General features: G+C 42.6%; 2 protein-coding genes across 3 annotated transcripts in view; both read left to right on the top strand.

The window, feature by feature from the left end:
- Positions 1 to 1,459: 1,459 nt before the first annotated feature.
- Positions 1,460 to 16,968, top strand: vps11 (VPS11 core subunit of CORVET and HOPS complexes). Of its 2 annotated transcripts, XM_083926599.1 has the most exons (16): positions 1,460 to 1,607; positions 2,527 to 2,675; positions 2,774 to 2,909; positions 4,035 to 4,198; positions 4,377 to 4,624; positions 5,783 to 5,984; positions 6,125 to 6,276; positions 10,276 to 10,462; positions 12,088 to 12,231; positions 12,903 to 13,100; positions 13,241 to 13,402; positions 13,589 to 13,722; positions 14,219 to 14,421; positions 14,609 to 14,780; positions 16,016 to 16,238; positions 16,442 to 16,968. In XM_083926599.1, exons 1-16 carry the CDS (start codon positions 1,466 to 1,468, stop codon positions 16,604 to 16,606), a joined length of 2,781 nt encoding a protein of 926 aa, XP_083782725.1. In that variant the 5' UTR covers positions 1,460 to 1,465; the 3' UTR covers positions 16,607 to 16,968. The 2 variants fall into 2 exon arrangements, with proteins under 2 accessions (XP_083782725.1, XP_083782724.1); XM_083926598.1 differs by lacking the exons at positions 1,460 to 1,607; positions 2,527 to 2,675 and adding an exon at positions 15,342 to 15,382 and having other exon boundaries at positions 2,780 to 2,909.
- A 1,346-nt stretch (positions 16,969 to 18,314) lies between these two features.
- Positions 18,315 to 26,458, top strand: part of hyou1 (hypoxia up-regulated 1) — a 29,038-nt gene continuing 20,894 nt past the window's right edge. Inside the window, exons 1-8 of the mRNA XM_083927549.1 lie at positions 18,315 to 18,452; positions 21,675 to 21,750; positions 22,043 to 22,136; positions 22,578 to 22,656; positions 22,806 to 22,960; positions 23,750 to 23,826; positions 23,938 to 24,119; positions 26,219 to 26,334. Coding sequence (XP_083783675.1) covers positions 21,681 to 21,750; positions 22,043 to 22,136; positions 22,578 to 22,656; positions 22,806 to 22,960; positions 23,750 to 23,826; positions 23,938 to 24,119; positions 26,219 to 26,334 — 773 coding nt within the window. The 5' untranslated portion in view covers positions 18,315 to 18,452; positions 21,675 to 21,680. The remainder of the gene's footprint in view (positions 18,453 to 21,674; positions 21,751 to 22,042; positions 22,137 to 22,577; positions 22,657 to 22,805; positions 22,961 to 23,749; positions 23,827 to 23,937; positions 24,120 to 26,218; positions 26,335 to 26,458) is intronic.

Below are 26,458 nucleotides of genomic sequence, written 5' to 3'. Positions count from 1 at the left end.
TCTGCTGACGCAACTGTTACTTCTTGAACACCTATTAAAATAACATCTATTGCATCTGTGTGAAAAGATTTGTTGTTCATGCTGCTTTGTTAAACACATTGTTACTCCCATTAACAGTAATATGCACCTGCATGAGGACTGGACACGGTTCATTATTTCCCTAAAGGGTTATGTGTGAGTTGAGTCTTTAAATGGAAGAACAAATGTCCCACAACACATTCACACTGACCGTGAGGGAAATATTTAACATTTCATTTATATTACAGAAAGTTACATTATAAATACATTCAGTAGCCATTTTAAATGTATTACATTTAAATTCCCATTGCAATTACCCACACTCACAACTTACACACTAGATCACCACACTATACCCAGTAATAACCATGTTTTACTATACTGTCCTATATTCTGCTGCTTTATGGGTTTCTTCTTAATAGAAAAGGCCCGTTACTGATCATAATAAGGTAAGGCATGGTCAAATGGATATTTCTGTATAGTCTCCATCGCACTTTAAAAAAAACATTGTATTATGCATCATATTTCTCATCTCATCTTATCTTCAACCGCTTATCAGGGCTCGGGTCGTTGGGGCAGCAGCTTTAAGAAAATAAGTGTTGCAAGATAATTAACAAACATGCACGAGCATATGTAATATGATATGTTTTAATATTTTGAAGTCCCACCTTTTTTCACTTGCCTTCGATTAGTGTCCCCTCTAAGTGCCAGGCTTAGTGTCCCCTGGGCACCTTTGTCCTCTCTTTTTTCTTTTGGACCTCTCGTCATTCCTATGTTTACTGCACTTAAGCACTTTGGTAAGTGTGCTGTAGAAATCCAATTGGACTTGACTTGGTTTTTTTTGTCAAACATTCAATTTATACAGAAAGTGTCAAACACCAACATATAACACAACACATAAGAGCTTTTTACGTAAAAAAAACAATGAGTAGAAAAAATAAAGAAATACAGCAAGGATCTCAGAAAATAGAAAATCAATAAATACATAAATAAACATTGTCATGTCAATACATAGATGTATTTAATAATCTCTGTTATCATAAATAAAAAAATTAATGCCAGGGGCTATATCAAATAGCTTTTCATAATTGTCTAAAAATGTTGTATTCTTTTTGTTTTTGACTAAGGTTAGGGATTTGTAAAGGGAATTCTATTCAATTAAAAAATGAGAAAAAGTTGGTTTGGAGGCTGAAAATCTTTGCTTGTGAATAGAATATTTACCAAATAAAGTGAAAAAATGTAGTATTGATTTCCATAAAAACATACAGCCTGTTTAAGGGAAAGGCAGTGTGATAGGTTGACATGGGGGAGACAGAAGAACAAGTCTTTTGATTGGTCAGGGAATCTGCGTCTTTGGCGTCAGACCAACCGGTCAGCCCACCTGACTTGTGTGTCACATGACACCGCCCTATTAAGCTGTTTTGCTAACCGTGCTAACGCTAACACAATGGCAGCGTTCTTACAGTGGAGGAAATTTGTCTTCTTTGATAAAGATACGGTGAAGGATCCTGTGGATAATGGGAAAAACGTTGTTCTTCCAAGCGGAATATCGGCGTGTGACTCCGGCCGGGGTCATGTAGTTCTGGGAGATATCCTTCGACAGCCCGAATGAGCTGGTTCTAGGTAACTGACAGCTGAGGCTAACGTTAGTCACTACTGAACTAATGTGGACGCTAAACTCAGACACTGGACATTTGGTCTTGGACATGTTAACATTCAGTGTAGGAGTAAATGCTAGACTCGGCTGAAGCCTGGGCGGTAGAGCCGTCAGAGCCAGGCTTAGTCGCGTCTCCTGGGGTTGAAAACAGCGTCGCAGTCACACACACTTTGAACATCTTCCAGTAAAGTGTGTATTTGCTGTCCGATCGTTACTTGACGTTAGACTTCACGAGGCGTTGGCGACTACTTTGCGTCGTCTATATTCTACCCACTGGACAGCACTGAGCGTAATTATCACTGTTACCAAGCCTACAGTCCTCCACCTCCATAGTAACCGTCCCTGTTATTGTAGGCGATATGAAGCTACGCGCTCCAGTTGTCATGGTGTGGCGGTTTCATTACTACACCGGTAAGCTATTGAGTCTCAACAAAATGTACTTTGCATGGAGGTGCATAGGACATGTTGTCTATACGGGAGCGTACCTCTATGTTCCCCGGGTCACGTGCTCCCCGGGTCCTGTGTTCCCTTTTAAAAAAAACAAAAAATAGGTCAGATGTTCCCCAGTCTGTTATTTTCCCCACAAATAGTGGCAAATTCCACGGTAAATAGGCATATGTAGACCCTAACCCTGACTGTAACCCTGACCCTTACGTAACCCCTTACCCTAACAAAATGCTTAATTAAATCAGTGAAGGCAGAGGCTTATGCGCCCGGGGAACATAGGGATGACCCCTCCTAAAATGACTTCAAGAATGAGCACACTTGAACTGCCACACAACATACATGCCCTGCTTACTACATCTCTTGCTACATCTGTACATAATTATCCTTAACCTCCACCATGTTACATATGGATGGCAAGATCTGGCTTTTGACACGCTCCCTGCAGTTGGCGTCTTTTCAGGCCTACAAGTTGCGGGTAACACATCTCTACCAGCTGAAGCAGCACAGCATCCTCGTGTCAGTGGGGCAGGATGAACAGGGAATAAACCCTTTAGTAAGTGAGCAGTTCTTCAGAGAAACCTAATACACAGAACAATTGTGTCAATGAGATAAATGGACCACCACTAAATTTAATCGGTACTTGTTTTTCAGGTAAAGGTCTGGAACCTTGAAAAAAGAGACAGTGGAAATCCACTTTGTACTAGGATTTTCCCCGCAATTCCTGGCAACAAACCGACTGAAGTGTCTTGCCTCAGTGTACACGAAAACCTCAACTTCATGGCTATTGGTAAGACAGAACAAAAGGATCTGCTTTCTGGCTAAGTTGGCTAATCTCTATAAACAGATATCTGCATATGAACGTAGAATCTGTAGGCGACGGGACGAGACTCTTCCAGATGGATTGATCCTCATTGTCGCAGCAGATCCATCTGAACTCTCGTTTTTGAGAAGGGGAGAAAATACTGGTTTCTGATTGGATAAGCCATCTGTCCATCACCAACATATGGGCCAAATCAACCAATTAGATCAACGAGGCGTATGAGTACTAACAGCATCTAGGCAAAGCTCACAAAGTAAACATGTGGGTAAAGGATATTTGTTGTTTGTGTAACGTGAATTTATGGATCAAAGGCCCAATTTCAGGAGCCCGGTCCATATTCAACAGAAGGATCCAGAGAAAAAAGAGTTAGTGAGCGGCTTGCTCCATAGTTGCTAATCTCATCCGTGGAAGTCTCCATATTGTTTACACTGAACAGTCTCTTCTGGTTGTGTAACACTTAGATCCACCACAAAACCAAAGCTGTTTGGTTCGGTCTCTTGGCAAACTTCTCCAAATTTTCTCCACCGCATGTTACCAGATTGAGCTCCATTGTATTTTACTCACACATCAGAGTCCATCCTGATCTTGCAAGCTCAAGCTTTGGGTATCGGGCTCTGATTTCCATTTATTATCCGAGTAGTATTGACCAGTCTGTGTGCAGAGAAAACGAGGTGGTCTATCATTTTTAATTGATGTATGCAGATATCTGTTTATAGAGAAGTCATGTCTTGACTCCATTCTTGCGTCTCAAGTTGCTAATCTGACCCAGCGCATGTAAGAGTAAGTGTAATTTGATCCTGTTTAAATTGTGCCATGAATTACACATATATGGTATTTGTCAGTTTAAAAGATAATTGTGTAAGCCAAGAAAGTCGTAGATTTGTGGTTGTTCCATTTTGTTTTGTGTGAAACTGCTCAGTGGAGCATATCTCTTGTCTCACACATGTAACATTATCTACTTGATATGTTTTCAATTCACTTGCTCCCAGAGGCTTAATTGTCATCAGACCGATAGCCGATGGGTTCTGCGATTGCTGCATGGCTAACAGAGTTTTCTCCTTGCAGTTTATAATGGTTTGTGTTGCTTGACAGGCTTCACGGATGGCAGTGTGGTTTTGACCAAAGGTGACATCACCAGAGATCGTCACAGTAAAACTCTGACTCTGCATGAGGGAACCAGCCCAGTCACAGGCCTCGCTTTTCGCCAAGTTGCAAAAGTTACACATCTGTTTGTTGCCACTCTGGAGAAAGTTCACGTAAGTCTGGTCACAAAATATACAACTCTTCCAGAGCTTTGCTTTCAGCTCAATCATCAGTTCATCCAGCAAGTTTGAAAAGAGACCCTAATGACGGTATCATTTTGGGTAAAGGTTTCTCTATGACTGCTCTAGAGGCTGCTGTTCTGACTCCCTTCTTGTCCCCCCGCCTATTCAGTGCTTCACCCTGTCTATCAAGGAGTATCCTAAAGTAGAGCTGGATACACATGGCTGCGCGCTGCGCTGCTCCTCCCTGGCAGATCCCTCCCAGGACTCCCAGTTCATTGTGGCTGGTGATGAGTGCGTGTACTTGTACCAGCCTGATGAACGAGGACCCTGCTTTGCCTTCGATGGACACAAGCTGTTGGCGCACTGGCATCGCGGATATCTGTTTTTACTCATCAGGGACGCAAAGTCACCCAACAAGTAAGGACAACGTTAAATACATTGGATGAAACTGTATTGATCATTGTGAGGATAAAAAGATGGAGTGAGTTCATTGACAAGATTCAGGCTGTGGTTATAGTGGAAGTATAGTATGCACAGCAACACTTTAGTCAGGATTTTCAGCCAAATAAATTTCTACCTATTTACTAAGTATGAGCTCCAACTGTATCTATTTTAAGCATTTCCTTTTCAGAGGCCTAACATATGGGCGGACGGAATGAAAACCCCTGGAGACATCTTTACCAATTACTAGAAACAGATTCTGCATGTGAAAACAGGGTAGTGGAAGCAGTCTGGTTTCTGTTCGTAGTGGGAGTAGTATTGACCAGTCAGGTTTGAGCAGACTTTGGTTGCATGCAGGTAAACAGCCTGTGTGGAGAGCAAATGAGGAGGAACACATTGGCCGTCAAGCAATCATGGAACCCATCAGCTGTTGTCGGACAAGAATTTAACTTTTCATTAACTGTTTGTTATTCATATGCAGATATCTGTTTAGAGAGACGCTGTCACTCTACTCCAAGTCTTGCCGGATATCTGCTGGCTACACAGGCAAACGGGAAAATTAGGCGTTGCCCCCAGAGGCTTATGTGCGATCATACAGGCAGCCGATGAGTTCCGAGATTGTCAGCCAGCAGCTTGGCTCATTTAAATATAGTCTTGGTAAATCCCCGGCTGAATGGTGAAGTGTGGTGAGGCATAATTGTACTCCACTGACTGGTTCTGGTAATTGGACAGGCATATGTTAGACATCACATCATTTATGTGATGTCAGCTGAACGTCGTACAGGTACATTAGTAAATGAGGAGTACAGTATTTCATCCTTTCCCTGTTAAAGGGTTTTTCCAGAGGGGGTCGTATGCTGTAGTAAAGTGTAAAGCGCCTTGAGGCAAATTTGTGAGATTGGGCTTTAAAAATCAGATTAACTTGACTTTCTTGTGAAAGAAGAAACTATTCCATGTGAACAATAAACCAAACAGAGCATATTATTCAACACTGTTTTGAAAACGTGCTGTGCATCACTCCTGGGGTGTTACCACAAGTGCAACATGCTCGAAACGTTGAAAGTTTCACCTCCAGTGAAGCAGATCCATTTGTGCCTACCATAAAATTGGTGACAGTGTTCCTTTTCTACTCAGGACAGAGTTTGGTTGCAGGGAGAGCTCTCCATCAGATAAACAGCTTCTGACCATCTATGACCTGGACAACAAGTTCATCGCCTACAGCGCCTCTTTTGATGATGTCATCGATGTGGTGGCAGAGTGGGGCTCCTTCTACATCCTGACCAGAAATGGAAAAATGTTTGCTCTTCAGGAGAAAGACACACAGACCAAACTGGAGGTGAGTCCACAGGGTACCTCCTGTACTACATGACTCATGACTAAGAAACAGTAATGAAGTGTTCTTTATAAATCAACTCACTGACTAAAAGTACTGTGGATCAGGAAGTAGGGTTGTCACCTCCTTGATTGTCTTTGAAGATGCTGTTTAAGAAGAACCTGTTTGTGATGGCCATAAACTTGGCTAAGAGCCAGCACCTGGACAGTGACGGACTGTCAGAGATCTTCAGGCAGTATGGTGATCACCTTTACCTTAAGGGGGACCATGACGGCGCCATCCAGCAGTACATTCGGTAAGTGCATCACTAAACATTTGCCAGCCTATTGTGAGCTATTACCCAAATGATTAAGAAAACTTGTACTTCGATGATCCTTCCAGATGATGAATGAAGAGGTAATTCAAGAGCCTCAACTGTCCTTACTAGAATATATAGTTTAATAACACAAATGTGATCAGAGAAGCTTTTGGCACATGTGTACACGATCATGGAGACCAGCAAATTTGAAGAGTCCCAAAAAGTGCATGACTTATAATACTGCAACTGTCTCAAAGCACAAGGTGCTGTTTTCTGTTATGGCGACAGAATAATAAAACAAACCCTTGTACACACATTTAAGAGGAGACTGTTATCTCTCCACTCACACATGTAAACCCAAATCTTTAAGGTATCATAGCATATCATATTTTTCTCCGACGCCAGTGAAGAAGTGTTAAAGATAGAGGAAAAAGGAGCCATGATGATTTTGTGGTTGTTGTTCATTTTCATCACCTTATCGTGGTGGAGAGGTTTGTGTGTCCCTGTGAACCTGAGGGCTGTGTTGTCTGGAGCTGGATGCTCCTGGTGGCCGGGTTTGCCACGGAGCCCGGCCGGGCACAGCACGAAAAAGTGACGTGGCACCTCCCCCCTCTCCATCCTGTGGGCACACCACTCACAGGAGGAACCACTGGGGTCAGGTGTGCTGCTGCACGGGTGGCAGTGAAGGTGAGGGGCCCTGACAGACCAGACACGGGCAGCAGAGTCTGGCTCTAGGGACGTGTAATGTCACCTGGAGAAGGAGACGGAGCTTGTGCGGGAGGTGGAGCGCTACCAGTTAGATCTGGTGTGATGCCGGGCGGGTGTGGGGATACTCACAAATCCCCGACGGAGCCATGGTTTTGGAGTTTACCCACGGTGGACGAGAGGGTCGCCTCCTTACGACTGCGGGTGGTAGGGGGGAAAACTCTGTTGTTTGTGCAGATGCACTGAACAGCAGTTCTGCCTTTTTGGAGACCCTAAATGGAGTCCTGCATGGGGTTCCAGTAGGGGACTCTATAGTTCTGCTGGGAAACTTCAACAGCCACATGAGCAATGATGGAAACACCTGGAGAGGCGTGATTTGGGAGGAATGGTCTCCCTGATCTAAATCCGAGCGGGCGTTTGTTTTTAGACTTCTGTGCTAGTCACGGATTGTCTATAATAAACACCATATTCGAACATAAGGATGCTCATAAGTGTACGTGGTACCAGAGCATCCTAGGCCAAAGGTCGATGATCAATTTTGTGATCGTATCATCTGATCTGAGGCCATATGTTTTGGACACTCAAGTGAAGAGAGGGGCAGAGCCCAAACAAGTAGTGCGGGTGAACTGGGAACGTCTGGAGGAGGCCCCTGTCCGAGAGATCTTCAACTCACACCTCTGGTGAAGCTTTTCTGGCATCCCTGGAGGTTGGGGGCATTGAACCAATTCAATTTTATTTATAGTGCCAAATCATAACAAAAATTATCTCAGGGAACTTTACAGACTAGGTATAGACCACACGCTATGACTTATTTATGATTTACATAGACCTAACAATTCACCAGTAGAGTACGGTGGCAACGAAAACCTTCCCTATAATAGTCAGAAACGTGGAACAGACCCAGGGTGGGCAATGTTCAAAGCTTCTATTGCTGAAGCTGCAGCGGTGAGCTGTGGCCTCAAGGTCTTAGGTGCCTCAAGGGGCGGTAACCCTCGAACACCATGGTGGACACCGGTGGTCAGGGAAGCTGTCCCACTGAAGAGTCCTTCCGGGATATGTTATCCCGGAAGTCTACGGAGGCAGTTGCAAGGTACCGACAGGCCAGAAGGGCTGCGCAGCCTCTGCCGTGTCAGAGGCAAAGTAGCGCATGTGGGAGAAGTTTGGAGAAGTCATGGAGAAGGACTTTCGAGTGGCACCAAGGTGCTTCTGGAAAACCATTCGGCACCTAAGGATGGGTCGCTGGTGACCTCAACTGATGAAGTAATCGGGCTGTGGAAGAAGCACTTTGAGGAACTCCTTAATCCTAGACTAACACACTCTTTTGTAGAGGCGGAGCTGGGGGCTGATGGGGGATCATTGTCAATATCTCTGGCGGAAGTCACTGAGGAAGTCAAACAACTCCACAGTTGCAAAGCCCCAGGGATTGATGAGATTCTTGCTGAGAAATGCTCAAAGCTTTGGGTTGGGAGGGGCTGTCTTGGTTGACATGTCTCCTCCACATTGTGTGGAAGTCTGTGACAGTGCCAATGGTGTGTCAGACCAGGGTGGTGGTTCCCCTGTTTAAAAAGGGGGACCAGAGAGTGTGTGCCAATCACAGGGCTATCAAACTACTCAGCCTCCCTGATAAAGTCTACTCCAAGGTGCTGGAAAGGAAGGTTCGTCCTATAGTCGAACCTCAGATTGAAGAGGAACAATGCGGATTCCGTTCTGGATGTTGAACAACTGACCAACTTTTCACTTTAGCAAGGATCCTGGAGGGGGCCTGGGAGTATGCCCATCCGGCCTACATGTGCATTGTGGATCTGGAGAAGGCATATGACCGGGCCCCCTGGGAGATACTGTGGGAGGTGCTGCAGGAGTATGGGGTGAGGGGGTAACTTCTGTGGGCCATCCAATCTCTATACACTCAAAGCGAGAGCTGTGTCCGGATCCTCTGCAGTAAGTCAGATTCGTTCCCGGTGGGGGTTGGCCTCCGCCAGGTGTGCGCTTTGTCACAAATCCTGTTCGTGATTTTCTCGAAAAGAAAAGAAGAAGAAGAAGAATTCCTTTATTAGTCCCGCGAATGGGGAAATTCAAGTTTCACTCTATTATTTTTTTAATTTTACACACACACAGGCCCGAAATACAGACACATGCTCAGACAGGACCTATATACATGCAACCAATGGAGAGATGTTAGAGCGAGGGGGCTGCCAGTGACCGGCGCCCCGAGCAGTTGGGGGTTCGGTGCCTTGCTCAACAGCACCTCGGCAGTGCCCAGGAGATGAACTGGCACCTCTCCAGCCACCAGTCCACACTCCATTCATGGTCCACACAGACTCAAACCAGCAACCCTCCGGTTCCCAGCCCAGTCACCTATGGACTGAGCTACTATCGCCCCAAATTTTCATGGACAGGATACCAAGGCATAGTCGTGGTTGGGAGGGGTTACAGTTTGGTGGGCCGAGGATCTCGTCTCTGCTTTTTGCAGATGATGTGGTCCTGATTCCATCGTCGGTCAGTGACCTTCAGCACTCACTGGATCAGTTTGCAGCCAAGTGTGAAATGGCTGGGATGAGGATCAGCACCTCTAAATCTGAGGCCATGGCTCTCAGCAGGAAACCGGAGGATTGCTTACTCCGGGTAGCGAATGAGTCCTTACCCCAAGTGAAGGAGTTCAAGATTGGTATTGCAGTCACTCTACCGCACCATTGTGATGAAAAGAGAGCTGAGCCGGAAAGCAAAGCTCTCGATCTACCGGTCAATCTTTGTTCCTACTCTCACCTATGGTCATGAAAGCTGGGTCAGGACCCAAAAAACGAGGTTGCGGGTACAAGCGGCCAAAATGGGTTTTCTCAGGAGGGTGGCTGGAGTCTCCCTTAGTGATAGGGTGAGAAGTTCAGTTATCCGTGCGGAGTAGAGCCGCTGCTCTTTTGAAAGGAGCCAGTTGAGGTGGTTCAGGATCATCTGGTAAAGATGCTCCCTGGGCGTCTCCCTAGGGAGGTGTTCCAGGCACGTCCAGCTGGGAGGAGGCCTCAGGGAAGACCCAGGACCAGGTGGAGATATTATATATATCTTCACACTGGCCTGTAACGCCTCGGGATCCCCCAGTCGAGCTGGTTAACGTGGCCCGGGAAAGGAAAGTTTGGGGGCACCTGCTGGAGCTGCTGCCCCCACGACCCGACCCTGGATAAGAGGTTGAAGATGAAAACTTATTTAGCTCTATAATGGACCAGCTCTCAAAGACTGGGTTACTAATCACTCTCCCCACTGATAAAACCACTCTTAAAACATGATTGTATTTTCCCACAGCACCATTGGGAAACTGGAGCCATCGTACGTCATCAGGAAATTCTTGGACGCACAGAGGATCCATAACTTGACCGCATATCTGCAAGCCCTGCACAGGCAGTCACTGGCCAACGCAGACCACACCACACTGCTGCTGAACTGTTACACCAAGCTGAAGGACAGCTCCAAGTTGGAGGAGTTCATTAAGGTGACTGAGCAGTAGGGCTGGGGGTAAAAATTGATTCACTTAAGTAGCCCAGTTCTTAATTGACAATTTTAAGGTTGATTCTTGAATGCCCGAATTGATCCAGTTGCTCCATTTTGGACTTTTGAGGAAGAGGAAGTTACGTCTTTTATTGTTTTAGTCTATGAGTAACCTTACCGCGCAAAGCAGCTGAAGTCTCGCAATAACACAAGGTCATGGGAGAACCACGTTCACATGTCACACGGAAATCCATCTTGTCTGGCTCCAAGCAATGCGTTTGTCTTCAGAGTGAAAGTGTGATTAAGCAGGAAATGGCAGACAGTCCACGATCAGCAGAGAATTAAGCTGCACCCTCACATTTTAGATCCTAAGTATGATAAACATTACACTAAACTTACAGTGAAGTCTGGAAACACTTTTCAATGAAAAGCAGAACTAGACACTAAAGCTGCTTGTAAACTCTGTCATGGACAGCTTTTAAATGGTGGGGACGGTGCTGACACAGCGCTGTGCAGACAGGACTGGCAATGTGAGGCGATTGTAACAGCTTTACTTGTATCTCCATGGTCAAGTCATCGTGAGAGAACTTACAGGGAAAGCAGTGACAGACTTGGTGTGACTACTTCTGTTTTTTCAAATTAAGTGTTATATAATATATATAACATTTATGCAAATGAGATTAGGGATTATATCTACCTGTGTACCTTATGCATTAAAAAAAAAATACCACTTATACCTATCCTACTTATGAGGAAACGTCTTTATTCTTTGATTTTTTTTTGGTTGCTTAAAAAAATAAATAATTCCTGACAATGACTGATACATTTGAGGACATAATTCAAGCATTTTTACAGTATCAATTTAGAGATTTGCCAAAGTAAATGTCTCTCAAAGTGTATGATTCAGCTTTTTCCCATGGTCTAGTGTTAAGAAAAGTCAACAAAACTTGCAAAAAAACGGTAATCTTAGAGTGCAATACTTCAAGAGAAAAACATACCGTCCCAGCCCTACTGAGCAGTAGAAGAAAGGTTTTTGTGATGAATACAAATGGAAAAGTGAAGGGACTCACACAGTGAAACACTGTTTTAATATAATAACTGCAGTGAATCTAAGGGATTTACAACAGATGGGCCTCAGTACTCACTTTCTACCATGAAAAACCACAAATCTGAAACTGGGGAGAAATTCACAGCCTCAGCTACCAAGATTACAGCTCTCTCTGATGTTAGCATGTAGCTACATGTAACAGTATGTAATGTAAACACTGCAGTAGCGTGTCTGGAGCAAGTGACCAATAAAGACTGATGTCACTTCGAGCAGAGAGATTAGAAAAAACTGTTGGCAATGGAGCATTCAGGGTGGTCTCAAATCGGAGGTTTTTAGACACAGGGATTCATTTTACATACCTTTACCTCATTATTTGAGGCTTTGATCATGTTTAATATGAACAGCAGACATTGTACCATTTTTTTTATATATATATATATATATATATATATATATATATATATATACAGAAAATAAGGAAAGGCATAATAGATCTTCTTTAAAGCCTGCTATCTTGATGAACAGTCACTAATGGCTGCCATATTCTAACCCCATTGTCCTCTTGCTCTGTATTTCAACAGAGCAGTGAAGGTGAGGTCCACTTTGATGTTGAGATTGCGATCAAGGTTCTTCGGCAGGCTGGCTACCACAGCCATGCTGTTTTCTTAGCTGAGAAACACATGCACCATGAATGGTACCTGAAGATCGAGCTGGAAGACCTCAAGGTAAAAAAATGTCACAACATCTTCTGAGTCATAACTCACAAGCATAATATCTGAATCTATATTATATCTATTGTGGATAACGTCCATAAATCTGTTTAAAATTCAATGAAAATAGGTGCTGGTTATTAATAAAATTAATTGTCCTTCTACATTGATTATTGTGATCTATTATTTATTTTTTCATTATATTGGGTCGGCCTACACAACAGTTTTAACACAAGCTGTTAAGCTAATGTATTGCAGCAGAGCAAGAGGTGAACCATTGTTTCAGCAAACTAGTTGCAGATCAGTTGAAACTCCTTTGATGAGCAGCCATTAAAATTCCAAAAAATGAAAAAACAATTATCCAGTAAAACACTTTACTTTATGGGATATTCTAAAACAGCTCTCTGAAATGATTTATTGGATTGTAGGGGTGTTTTAGTGGCGGTGAGCGTCCCTCATGCTCACAATAGTCATTATTTAAGGCTTCAATGACAAATAAATCCATGAGTGATGCATCCTGGGAGAAGGGGAAAAACATCTCCTTCTGTCCATCAGAATGTTTAGAACGCACCGCTGCGTACTCTCGCTCTCTCCCCTATCTAAATGACAAAAGCATTAGTTTAACAGAGAAAGACAAAATGTTACATATTACATTACTTTTACTGTGTTTTTTTCTCCTAACCCAGAACTATCAGGAAGGGCTGCGTTACATTGGACGCCTGCCCTTCGAACAAGCTGAGAGCAACATGAAGCGATACGGCAAAACTCTGATGCATCATGTTCCTGAAGGCACCACGCTACTCCTGAAGGGGTTATGCACCAACTACCAACCCAGTGGAGACACTGCTGAAAAAGACAGTCTGGATAGGGGTTGGGGCAACAAGGTCAGTCTGCAGAGCTTTATTTGTTTTTTGGGTTTAAGACTAACACCTGTCATTTTCACATGATGCTGTACTATCCCTGTGCTCCTGAAATGACCAGACTCATCTCATAATGTCAAAAATGTTTTCTGTTTTGGTATTAGGCCAACTCCGAGGAATTTATCCCAATTTTTGCCAACAACCCTCGGGAGCTGAAAGCCTTCCTGGAGCACATGATCGAGGTGGACCCCCGTTCTCCCCAAGGTGTATATGACACACTGCTGGAGCTCCGGCTACAAGACTGGGCCCATGAACAGGAACCTGCGGTCAGTTCCAAATACACAAACTAGCTCTTAATTCTTGCATGATATACTGTATGTATGATGCAGTTTGCTGTTGGCAGAGATTGCTGTGTTTTATGTCATTCTGGAAAAGTAAAGGGCTTTACAGAAATTTAGTTTAACAAGGGGAAATCATTTAAACTTTTTTTTTTTAATGCATATGTTTGGCAGAGAAAAAAGGTCCTGCAGGGAGAAGCTGTGTCACTTTTGAGGAGTGACAACACTGTGTTTGATAAGGCCCTGGTCCTCTGCCAGATGCACAACTTCAAAGAAGGCGTCCTCTACCTTTATGAGAAGGGCAAACTGTAAGTGAGAGACAGAACAGCATTTGTATATTTCTGAAGCCGGTTAATGATAGAGAAGCATAAGGCAGCATTACTCGCAGATTAAGTTGCCACATGGAAGCAGCAAGTGTGTACGTTTTAATGTTATACTGTGAATAAATTGTAGTGCAGCTCATAAAAGTTGAGCTGGACCGATTTGACTCTGCAAAGGTGCTCAGAAGGCTGCTTTCCTAAACAAATAACTTTATCAAAGAATATTTAACATTATTAAACAATGAATTACATATTCAACCAATTATAAACGAACATGAGAAAATACCTTTATGACACTATTTCTAAATCACCCCATGCATTGTTTTCTGCGTAATGGTTTGTAAAAAAGGTTTTCCCATCGCTGCATTTTGGAAAACATAAACACTGATACCAGTAGATACTGATAAGTCTTTCATAGGCCAATAACTGACTGATAAATCGATCTGGCTGTAATAAATTTGACATGATTTGCATGTTTGTGCAGGTACCAGCAGATTATGCATTACCACATGCAGAATGAGGAGTACGGAAAAGTGGTAGAGGCCTGCAAGCGCTATGGGGATCAGGAGGGCTGCCTCTGGGAGCAGGCACTGGGATACTTTGCCAGAAAAGAAGAGGACTGCAAGGCCTACATCAGTGAAGTCCTACATCACATTGACCAAAACAACCTGATGCCTCCATTACTTGGTGAGCTGCTGGGCATTTGCCTTCATACTCCATGCATGCTTGTTTGCATTTTGATCTAAATATGAATATATTCATCTTAGTTAATCAGTTCATGTGAACATTGAGAATGTTGAGATCTCTTAGCATCAGTGTGATGTTGTCTGAAAAGAAGCACAGCACTACATCTGTGATCTTTATGTTGCCGTAGTGGTGCAAACCCTGGCACACAACTCGACAGCCACTCTTTCCGTCATCAAGGACTACCTCATCAATAAGCTGCAGAGGGAGAGCCAGCAGATAGAGGATGATGAACGCAAAATCCACCAGTACCGGGAAGAAACGGCTCACCTCCGTTCCGAGATCCAGGAGCTCAAAACCAGGTGGGTGACGTGAAGGGCGAGATTTTCCATAAGCTTTACATTTTGGACAGTCAGAATACATATTTATCACTGCCGTGTCTTATTTTCATTGTTTCAATTCTGTCATGCTCATTTTTGTGACATTTATTGTTGCTTCTGTTAGTTACGCCCGGGCCACACCATCCACATGAGCAGTGTGTGACAGCTGAAACTGCTGCGGCTCACACACACGTGTGGTGCCCACACATGCAGCTTTGCTGCTGTGTAGCAGCCTGCCTTTCTACACAGAGTTTGCCTATGATAATGGCCAGAAATATTAGAATGTTTCATTCCATTATGAAGTTCATTTACATGTGTTTTAGACAGAAAATGTTGAGATTCTGTCCACAGAAATGCTAGAGGTTTTTTTTATTTGAGCAGAAACAGTGTTGAGTTAAATATAAAAATCTACCTTTAGTTAATTTTGGTGTTGATATTCACAGCAACTCTAGTAAAAGTGCTGTTATGATGCCAATATGAATGTCAGAAGAACACTGTCTATTTTATCAGACTTTATCTAATCTGTACCATGTCTCTGCTCAGGTGGGCTGTGCATCTGCTCCAAGCTCTTAAAGTTGGACTCTGTAAGAGTTTCATCTGTTTAATTGTCTTTTAAGTTCTTACCTATCACAGCGAGTTAAAACAATGGTGATTGATCATATGAACCACCAATTAAATTTCCCTCTCTAGATGTAAATAAGCCTGTGTGTGTGTGTGTGTGTGTGTGTGTGTGTGTGTGTGTGTGTGTGTGTGTGTGTGTGTGTGTGTGTGTGTGTGTGTGTGTGTGTGTGTGTGTGTGTGTGTGTGTGTGTGTGTGTGTGTGTGTGTGTGTGTGTGTGTGTGTGTGTGTGTGTGTGTGTGTGTGTGTGTGTGTGTGTGTGTGTGTGTGTGTGTGTGTGTGTGTGTGTGTGTGTGTGTGTGTGTGTGTGTGTGTGTGTGTGTGTGTGTGTGTGTGTGTGTGTGTGTGAGGGGACGGACTAGAGTAGAAGATATGAATGTGTATAAATAAAGTTTACAAAAAAAAAAAACACATAGTGACCATGAACATGACAAGATGGAGGCTATGAAAGAACAGGCTCACCTGTAGTTACAGCTTACCGCTCTTAGCTCAGGGGGGTGGGAGTGGTGGCAGGTGAATGCTTAGTGCAGATGTGACCTACAGAAGTCATTGATTGCCCAATATGACTCTAACTCTTTACTCCTACATGTCCACACAGTGCCAAGATATTCCAGAAGACCAAGTGTAACATGTGCAACAGCCCCCTGGAGCTGCCATCTGTTCATTTCCTATGCAGCCACTCCTTCCACCAACACTGCTTCGAAAGCTATGCTGAGAGTGAGGCAGAGTGCCCAACTTGCACTCCAGAAAACCGCAAAGTCATGGACATGCTGCGTGCCCAGGACCAGAAACGTGACCTGCATGACCACTTCAACAGACAGGTAATGGTAATAATACTTGAGCTTTTACTAGAAGGACGTTACCAAGAAACAACAGAAGCTGTGTATTCAATCCTTCACTTCCTTTCATTCAGTATGATTGAATGTAGGATTTTGGCAGTTGACTGTAGTGCAGTGCACTTTCCTAAACACCCTGGAGATGTTTGACTAAATGCAGGTTCTTGTGTCTTTCCTGTTGTTTTCAGTTACGCAGCTCTAATGATGGTTTCTCTGTTGTGGCTGACTATTTTGGCCGAGGAGTGTTTAACAAACTGACACTGGTCACCGATCCACCTGGCACCAAAACTGTTGGAAGTCTGGAATCCAACCTGCAGAGAGACCTTCTCATCCACACCAAGAGAAACTGCTAAAAACCTCAGCATGTGATGATGGTCTGAATCCTGCCTAAGCAGACACTGAATGTCCAGCTTCACATCAGTGCAGGCTGGTGGTGCATTGGTTGACACTTTCTTTAGCAGTGAATGCAGCTGCCTGCTTTTGGTACCCGTGGTGGACCTATTTGCAGAACTGTTCTGATGATTCACTGAAGACTATAAATGTACTTTGGCTTAAAATATGTAATACTGTGTCTTAAAACCTTACAGAAATGCACCTTGGAACATTCTGCTTCGACATGTTTGCTTGTCCTAAATTATAATCTTGCACATTACACTCAAACATATTTAAACCATCTGACATTAATGAAATGATTTGATGTCTGTCGCTCTAACTTGAGGATTCAAATTGTGAATAAAGTCATTATTACAGTAAGTGCATTATCTTGATTTAGCATTGTCTCTGGCTTTATGGTTTTTACGGTTTGCCGTCTGCCAGGGTGGCCCATTTTAAAAAATAGACATAACTTGTCATATGATGAAGTCATATATTCTGTTACCGTATGATTATCAGATCAAACTACATTACATGATGTGTATGTGTCATATATGACATACAGTATTGGTGCTAACATCAAACCGTGTGATGTCACTGCTCCATGAACCCGAGGTTCCAACTGCATTGGGTGCTTGGACCCAGGGACACCTCCGTGCAGGTCTACAGTTTTTTGTAGTTGCTTTACTCTGCTTTTTTGATAACGCATATGTTTTCTATAAAAGCGTTTTAAGTTTCTCCATAATCAGTCACATTCAGGCGATCCTTTCATGATCTTAGCAAAAAAAATGTCCATTACTTTTAAACACCACGGAAGAGTCATTACTGCAAATAAGTTGAAAGTGGATTTTTACAACACCAATGTTACATCAGCGACGTTAAGATATTTGTCAAAGTTTTCACCTGCTGTCCACATTATTGCAGCTAGATGTCCAGTGTTCAGGTCAGGAGACATTCTAAATAATAAAAAGTAAGATTAACAAGCTTCAGATTAAGAAATCAGTAAACTGTAAACAATACAGTATTTCTAGAAATGACATTAAGTTTGCGCACACTTTACCTGGAAGTGTCGTCATTCCGTGTACGCCCACTAATTGGACGTGGACCAATTGACAGTAGCCAGACGTTTCTCGACGTCACTCACCTCACGTGGACCAATCGCAAGACAGTCGGAGTTAATAACCGGAGACACAGGGGTCTTCCTTTCAAAATAGGAGCACATCATTGTCGGCGTGTACAAGAAATCAAAAAGTGAGCCATGGGATACTCTGCTTGCTTTGCCTGGGGACAATATTATGCAAAATGCCAGGAGGTCTGGGTCCACTTAGCATAGCCCAGACCTGACCTGAGATGAGATGATTACTATGCTTATACCAAAGTCCAACCAAATCCTACTGTGAATAACTTTATTTTCATTAGGAGGAAGAAAATGGTCGGAGGGTCGCCACAGCAATACGGTTTCTCTCTAACTTGCGATATAACGTTAGATACCCATTTACTATTGGTTATAATATATGTGTTATTAATTGTCAATTTGGAATTAGAATCGGTTGGGTTGTTTATCTACGGTGTGTTTTACGCTGAAATGCTAACCGGAAACAATTTGTTTTGTCGTTGTTAGTTTAACGTTAGCGTTTCTCCCAGCAGCGGCTTCAGTGGATCCAATGAGGTGACGCCGCGTTCCGGGCCCGACCGCTGAGAGAGAGCCGGTGATAAGGAGAACCAAAAACGACCAAGCGTGACAACAAAGAGGCTCTGAATCAAGGCGAGAGCAGGGCAACTTAGCCCCGAACCCGCCTGGGAAACCACAGTCACCGCCGAGGAAAGGTCAGTTGATACCACGGCACAGTGTGTCACTCATGCTTTGTTATAATGATGGTTGTCAGACAGTGAGCTAGCTAACGGCAGCTGTCAACTCATGTTCGAGCGGTTTCCTCCATCCCAAAGTGCTCGCTTTTCATTAGGACAGTTCCAGTGATGGTCCTTATGGTCCGGTTGTGTCTGAAGTGAATGGTGAACGTTAGTGGTGTAACGCGTTAGCAATAATTGTTGTATCCAACTTGGCTAAAGACACAACCGCAACTTCTCCTGTGACTGGCCAATTCATTCAGGTGCTCTCCGGAAGCACAAAGAATCGACTGTCAGTTTAATAACACTAATATCAACGAGGGTTCGAGCTGTGCATCCATGCTGCACCCACGCTGCACCCACGCGTCGCTGCCTCAGAAGTTCCTGTGCAGCCTGCCGGGTGTGCTCTGCCTTCTGCACAAGCTGCTCCTGGTCTTCTGTAGTTCATCTGAATTTGAAGCTGTGGCTGCAGCATGCATTTACACCATTGGACATGAAAGCCACACTTTCCTCTGAGTGCGGACTGGTTTATATCAGATATTTAAGCTTTATGCAATATTCAAACTTGACAATGGTATTAATGTTAATATTAAGGCCACGTGTGTGGAACTGTCTACACCTATGTGGGTGGGATCAGGTGCATTCACTGCTTTGCATATCCTCGATCAAAGGCTATGGCACTACCTGGTAGTTGCACACTAACTACGCCACTGTACATTTGCACTGAAGAAGCACAAGGAAACATAAGGAGTGATTGGACGTTTATCGAAAGACTGAGGATGCTGTAAATATCCTCGTGTCTACTTGTGGAGAAGCCCAGTGAAGTGAGCAAACACGGCAGGCTGGGCTTTTCCAGTGGGAGATCGGGCTCATCAGGAACGAAAAGGACCGGCAACAGCATCTCTTCAGTGCAGGGGATTAGGTGGTGGTGTTCGGTGCTGATGTAAGGATGGTGGTGTTCGGTACTGATAAACAGATGGTGGTGTTCGGTAAGGTTCAAAGCTGACTTGGAAAATACCAGTAGGTGGAATTGAATTAGTCATTTGCAGGTCTGGATAAGTTTGGAAACGGGAAAAGAGTTTGTGTTTCTAGACTATTCTCTCACTTTCTAAAATGAAATATATTAATGTATAAGAATGCAAATCAACACAAGTTTACTAACAAAACACAGCCGACCTGTAGATGACACCAAACTAATGAAGCTGGCTGTAGAATGGTTTTGGGTTACCATGGTTACAGTTCACCGTGCGACTGCGATTCTCATTTATTTATTTTTTTCCATACGTGTCTACATTTTATTTATGATTCGGGGCCCCATGAAAAGATGTCACACTGGGCCCCCCAACCAGGCACCAGCCACGCCAACCATGTCCCATTTTTGTAATGGGACGCCCAGAACCCAACTGACCCATTTAAGCTTTAAATAACTCTACTCATAGTGCAACATCACTATATTCTTTCCTGATTCATTCATAAGTACATTTGCGTCACACTGTGTTTGATCTAGGGTTGAAAAGTTCAAATATTGCCCAAGAAAAGGTGAGCGTTTCAAGTAAACCTTTACTACAGGAAACTGTTGGCAACAAAAGACATTTTCTGTTTCACAATAAAGCTTTATTTTTGAGATATCACTAAAAAGTATACAATGCTATGGACAGGATATTGAAAGGATGTCAGAAAATCAGCAGCTCTGACAAAAAAAATCTATAGCATAAGTATTGCAACAAGAAAATAGGTTTAGACCAGTAAAACGTTTCCAAGTGAATGTTATGTGATTTAAGATAAAGTCATAATATGCAGGGTTTCCCCCAGAAAAGTTGATAGGCATGGGGACAGGTGACCAAGTGACTACAACATTTGGACACAGTCACGTGAACTAGAAGTTATTGTAAAAAATTACACTTGGATTTTGCACATTTATACTCATTTTAAATAGAATATGCAGTACAAGTACCGTCTGAAGTGACCTGTGTATTTTATTTTTTAATTAAAATAGACTTATTCATTAAAAATAAATCAATAATGAATCAAAACGAGTGTCCAGTCAATTCTGTTTTGATTAAAATGCTGAACAGTATGGCCAAGTCGGCATGAATGAATTTTTAAAAATCTGTTCTGTGTAAACTCAACAATACAGTTAGTGTGAATATTTAGTGTGAACTAAACAATACAGTTAGTGTGAATATTTAGTGTGTCAACAGGGCTTTATGTGAACGCTACATCCTGTGTCTGCTTTAAAATAAAAGTCACCTCACTTTTAGCAGTTACACGCTCTCAATGTGAAGCTGCACTGCACAGGAAGGGTTCCGTTTTTATTAGCAGTAGCTTAGCACATCCTGAGCCATGAGAAAAGACTCTTGTCTCACCTCACCTGTGCCTCGTTTCAATACTTTTTCTTTTTTCTTCTCTTATATCCGTGATAAAAAAGTCCTGTCCACACTTCTGTCTCTCGCGCTCATACAAACGGTTTCGCGGGTCACGCTAGGTAGAGAAGAGGAGCAAACCATGACTTCTAAATACAGGTTTTTTTTGTCAGAAAACAGTTAAATTAACCGTTAATTTTACTTATTTCACTGGACAAAAAACGTTTTATTGATGGAATCATTGATTAAAGATGACAGGTTCATTTAATACAATTTCCTCATGTTCTAATATCTTAGGGCCCCTGTCAGTCATGGGCCCTTAGAATCGTCGTAACTAACCCATTACGGCGCCCCTGTTTATGATTTCTTGTATTTATTATTATTTTCTTTATTTACAGTATGTTTACTCAATCTAAAGCCAATAAAGCACAGACTTATGTTTTTCTGTGTAGTTTCTGGTTAATTGTCCATCCCTACTGTTCCTGTCTGTAGTGTTACAGGTTTACAGCATGTCTCAGTTTAGAATTCATTCACTTATATGAGCTACAATACATAGGTATAAATGTCTCTAATTACATGGCAACATAATGGCATACACAGTCAGAGTTTAACATACCTGGTAATTGTTAGATTTTAAAACCATTTATTGACATAATGAGCATCTAACAATTGGTATTGAGATGTTTAATATTGACTGAAAAATCCTCTGAGAAGTCTGGAAAAGTGTGGAATTTAGAAATGGAGAATGTGTAGGACTCCTGTACTAGGTTAGGACAATCCTGTGAAAATCCATTCAGTTGATTATATAATGAAATGTTTCATGTGTTCATCCTTACAGCTCATCATGTGGGGGAGGAAGCTTCCTCTGGTTGTTCTCTTCTGCCTTGTTGTGGCAATGTTGCCTTCTCACACAGGTAATATGAGCCATCAACACTACGCAGATGTATTTTTCAAACCTGAAAAAAAAAACCTAACCCTAACCCTGCTCGCAGTTCTGTCAACCATAAGAGACTGAACTGCACAGATTGCCTGTTTAGCAAGAATCTAGTGTTCCAACACTGCCACACTGATGAGTACATACAGCTATCATTGATCAGTGTTTGGAAATGCATGAGCCACATCAATAATAATGCAACTGCCTCAGTGTCTTTGGTGTTACTTGTTGTCCTCAGCAGCTTTTCGTAACTCATGTCTTTGTGTTTGCAGACACTGTGGCTGTCATGTCAGTTGACCTGGGCAGTGAGTGGATGAAAATGGCAATAGTGAAACCTGGTGTGCCGATGGAGATTGTTCTTAACAAGTGAGTATAACTGGATGTTATGATCATGCTGCAGTGAGTGTGCACACGTTGCTTGCCCACCTCACCTTTTCTTAAGTCTGAATCCAGCGTAAAATGATCCCATGGTCTTTTTTGACAGTTGCACACATCAAATAAGCCATTGAAGGTTATTTTTGTGTATCAACTATTAACGGAGAAATCCGAGCTAATCAGTGTTAGCCTCATCCGACTGTTAGCGACTCTCCGGGATATCTCGGTTAATAGTTCATACACAAAAAAGAACTGTCTCGATGGCTTATTTGGTCTGTGCAAGTGTGGAAAAAGACTATGGGACAATAATATGCCGGAATTTCACTTCAAGAACATGCTAAATGAATGGACAGCCAAAGTAAAAAGGCATGGTAATAGAGAATGAAATTACTCTTCAGAGCTGAACCCTACATCTGTTGTCTTTATCTTCAGGGAGTCAAGGAGGAAAACTCCCTTGGCTGTATGTCTCAAGGAAAATGAAAGACTTTTGGGAGACAGTGCGCTAGGAATGGTATGACTTCTAGCAAATTGAGTTTGCTAGAATATCATATTAATTTGATGAATATCACTTGCACTGTCAATGCATAATTAAAAAAAATCAAAGTAATATTGATCTTTTCCTTGTACGCTATTAATGGTCACATATTGGATATGTTTCAGTCTGTGAAGAACCCCAAAACTGTTTATAGACACCTCCAAAGCCTCCTGGGCAAGAAGCATGATAACCTCCAGGTGGCGCTGTACCAGAAGCGCTTCCCTGAGCACCAGCTGCAGGAGGACCCAGTGAGAAGCACAGTTTACTTTAAGAGCTCAGAGTAAGTCTCTTTATTTCCCCTGCTTCTAAATGCTATATGAACTAATTTGTTTATCCATTTGTAATATTGAGTGTTTAAAGTCGTTTGCATAGTAATCCTCCGTTTACAGTCATAGGGGTGCTCTGTTTATCGTTAATGGCCTTTTTCTGATGCGACTTGACTCTATCGCCAGCCCAGCACGGCAGGGATGTGCTTTTCCACCGCAACGGCCCCCTTGAAGGCGTGTCTTCAGTGGCCAGCTCTATGGTGGCTCTGTATTTTGGCTGTTTCTGTTTTTTAAAGATCATAAAAGTATTTCTCATGTCACAGAAACCACTGAGAGTGAATCTTGGTTTCTGGGTGTTCCTTTCATACTGTCGGGGGTGTGTGTTTTTGTTCCGGTGTTCTGTGTCAGCACGGAGGTCCGCCGATAGACAATCGCATTATTTTTAGTTTGATCAAATGTATTTTTATATTACTACAGACATTCCTATTCTTTCGTCATAACATTTGCTGTTTGGGCGAGCTTGTAGAGCGACTGTAAAACAGCGCATCATGAAATTTTGTTTCCTTTAAACTCTTCCCAATAAAAGTCCCCTGTTTCTTTATTTCTGAAAAGTTTCAATGTAGATGCTTGTCATAAGTTTCACCTCTGAATACACTTTTTCATTACTGATAATCACAGATCCTTTCTAATAACATGACAGATGCTGAGTTGCTGTAGCTCGTAGTAGTAGTAATAGTAGTATAGAAAGAAGTACAATTCTGGCTTAGACTGAGACCTCTAGCTTGCTGCTTTTCTTCTTCCAGAGAAATGCAGTACACACCTGAGGAGCTCCTTGGCATGATGCTCAATTATTCTCGTGGACTGGCGCAGGACTTTGCAGGTCAGTTTGCCTGTGGACGAAGACGCATCATTGTATGACATGTTTGAATATGTGAAGCATATCACTACGTTTTTTTTCTTTCTCCCTTCTCTTAATCTCTCCAACTCACAGAACAACCAATCAAAGACGCAGTGATCACCGTCCCAGCCTTTTTCAACCAGGCGGAGCGCAGGGCGGTCCTGCAGGCTGCACAGATGGCAGGTCTAAAGGTTCTTCAACTCATCAATGACAACACAGCCGTGGCCTTGAACTACGGGGTCTTCAGGAGGAAAGATATCGACAACACAGTTAAGGTGTACATTCAGCATCACTGAATACACGTTAAAGAATGAGTCCGCTGATATATATATATATATTTTTCTCTTGACAACAAATCCAATGTGCAGGCCTAAACCTACTACTGAATACCTACAATGGATGTGTGTATTAACGAGTTTAGTGTGTGTCACAGCCTGATATGTCTTCAACTGTGTCATAGAGAAACACATCAGTGAGCCACACTGTTGAACACACTTTAGTCATGCACGCACGCACGCACGCACGCACGCACGCACGCACGCACGCACGCACACCTGTTTATAATTTGAAAAACTACGGTGTCCTGGGGCCTCATTTATAAAACTGCATTTGCACGCAGTCTATCCTTTATAAATACAGATAAATTCCTACCTGCGGTGAATTGTGCGAGGATGATCTCCACCCAGTGTCCTCCCACTATCAACCATAAATGGCATATGCTAAATAGCTCATGAATATGGACGATATCTCAATGAGGACGTTGGATTGACTGAGGTGAGGAAAATGACACAGAAGATGGTGGAAAAAGCAAGGTTCTCTGAGAAGGAAATGGAGGTTGAGCACGGCAAAAATGTGTTTGGAAGCCTCAGTAGAGACATTTCAAATGCATATAAACCAAACGAGTGGCAACATGTCACCGCTGCTGTGAATCAAGTTAGCTTGACCGAAGTTTAGCATATTCATATTTAAAATATCGAGGGCTGTTTAAAAACTGTGAATAATATGGCAGGCCTTAATGTGTTTATATGTATGAAGTGAGAAAAGAAATAAAGAAGCATTATTATAACGGACACACCTGCCGAAGTATGCAGTTCTAAAATTCAGTTAAACACGTGATTAAAATCATGTAGACCTGATGATTAATTCTAACTGCATCTTAACTGTGTTCCATCAGTATAGCCTATCCACAAGTACAACTAGGCTCTATACATTTGTTGCCAATTATTTTATAGTCAATGTGTGTGTTTTTTCTGCTGACTCAGCTGTATTTCATGGTGTTTCCATTGAGTGTTCCTGATTCCTGAGTCAGAAAAACTTTGCAGGATCTCTACGCATGGGTGATAGTTGGCGTAGGGATATGCATGCTTCTCTGCAAATCATTTTTCTATAAATACCAACGTTTGCCACCGCACATTTCTGCCTGTTTATGCAAGGCTTTTGTGCACAGCATCTTTATAAATGAGACCCCTGCTGTTTTAAGACACCACTGATCCTTTTATCGAAATAACACTGTATATTTGTGAGTCATTTACAAAGATGTGCGTCTTCAGGAGGAACCAATGGACATGCAGTTGAATGCCATAGACTAGAGTAGTGAAGTCAGAAATACAGATGTAAAAAAATATCTACACACTTCAGTTTCGCAATATTATGTGTTGTGATACTGTATCGATTCTCGAAAACACTTTATTGATTTTAAATGACCCCTCTGAGACCCTCAGGGGTGCTGGTGATCCCTTCCAACATTACTGTCTTTAAGAGACTATAGCGGGCTCCATTTAATATGAAACTAGACGGCCTAAGGAAACCATCAGTACCTACCATGTCAGTAGCTTGTCAGGAAGTTTGAGAAATAACACTCCTAAGTTAAGCTAAATGTTGACATAGGAAAATCTGGCATAGTCATTCTCAGAGTGGTCACTTGACCTCTGACCTCAAGATATGTGAATGTAAATGGGTTCTTAACCCACGACTCTAACCTTTACAGATATGCCCACTTTATGAAAATCCAGTTTTTGGCAGTATAAATGTGTTCTAATGTAATGTATATGTACTATGAAAGTCTTTCCTAAAATCAGAATATTTTGCAGTACACTGAATCGTAACCCCTGTGTCATGATAGGTATCGCATTGCAACAGTCTTGCCAATACACTTTTCCGAAAGTATTGAAAGACAGACTAACTAATAACTTTGTTCTTTATGTTTTTTTCAAGCTATAGAATATCCACAGCTTTATCCTCAAATGTATCTCACCATCTACTAGAGGAGTACTTGATACTAATCTATTTCCTGCTGTATCTGTCACTGTGTAGGAAACAAGCTCAACTAACAAGTGACTAAAATTGATGAATATCTGATCTTGTTTCCTTTCAGAATGTTATGTTTTATGATATGGGCTCGGGCAGCACAACTGCCACCATCGTCACTTATCAGACAGTCAAAACCAAGGAGTCTGGCACCCAGCCCCAGTTACAGATCCGAGGTGTCGGGTGAGTCCACTGATCCATGCATTAGGAATGTTTCTGTCAGCTGGGGGTTGAGTGGATCTAATGGATCAGCAGCCTCTCACTGTCAGGACTGTTGTCTTTGAGGTTTGCAAATATGCACATCATT

The sequence above is a fragment of the Echiichthys vipera genome (genome assembly GCF_963691815.1).
Source record: "Echiichthys vipera genome assembly, chromosome: 14".
NCBI classification, from domain to species: domain Eukaryota; kingdom Metazoa; phylum Chordata; class Actinopteri; order Perciformes; family Trachinidae; genus Echiichthys; species Echiichthys vipera.
This window is presented reverse-complemented; position numbering and strand designations above follow the sequence as displayed.

Coding starts and splice junctions, on each gene's coding strand:
- vps11 (XM_083926599.1), top strand. CDS start 1,466: ATGGCAGCGTTCTTACAGTGGAGGAAATTTGTCTTCTTTGATAAAGAT. Junction 4,625..5,782: donor GACGCAAAGTCACCCAACAA/GTAAGGACAACG, acceptor TTTTCTACTCAG/GACAGAGTTTGGTTGCAGGG. Junction 14,781..16,015: donor ATCCAGGAGCTCAAAACCAG/GTGGGTGACGTG, acceptor ATGTCCACACAG/TGCCAAGATATTCCAGAAGA.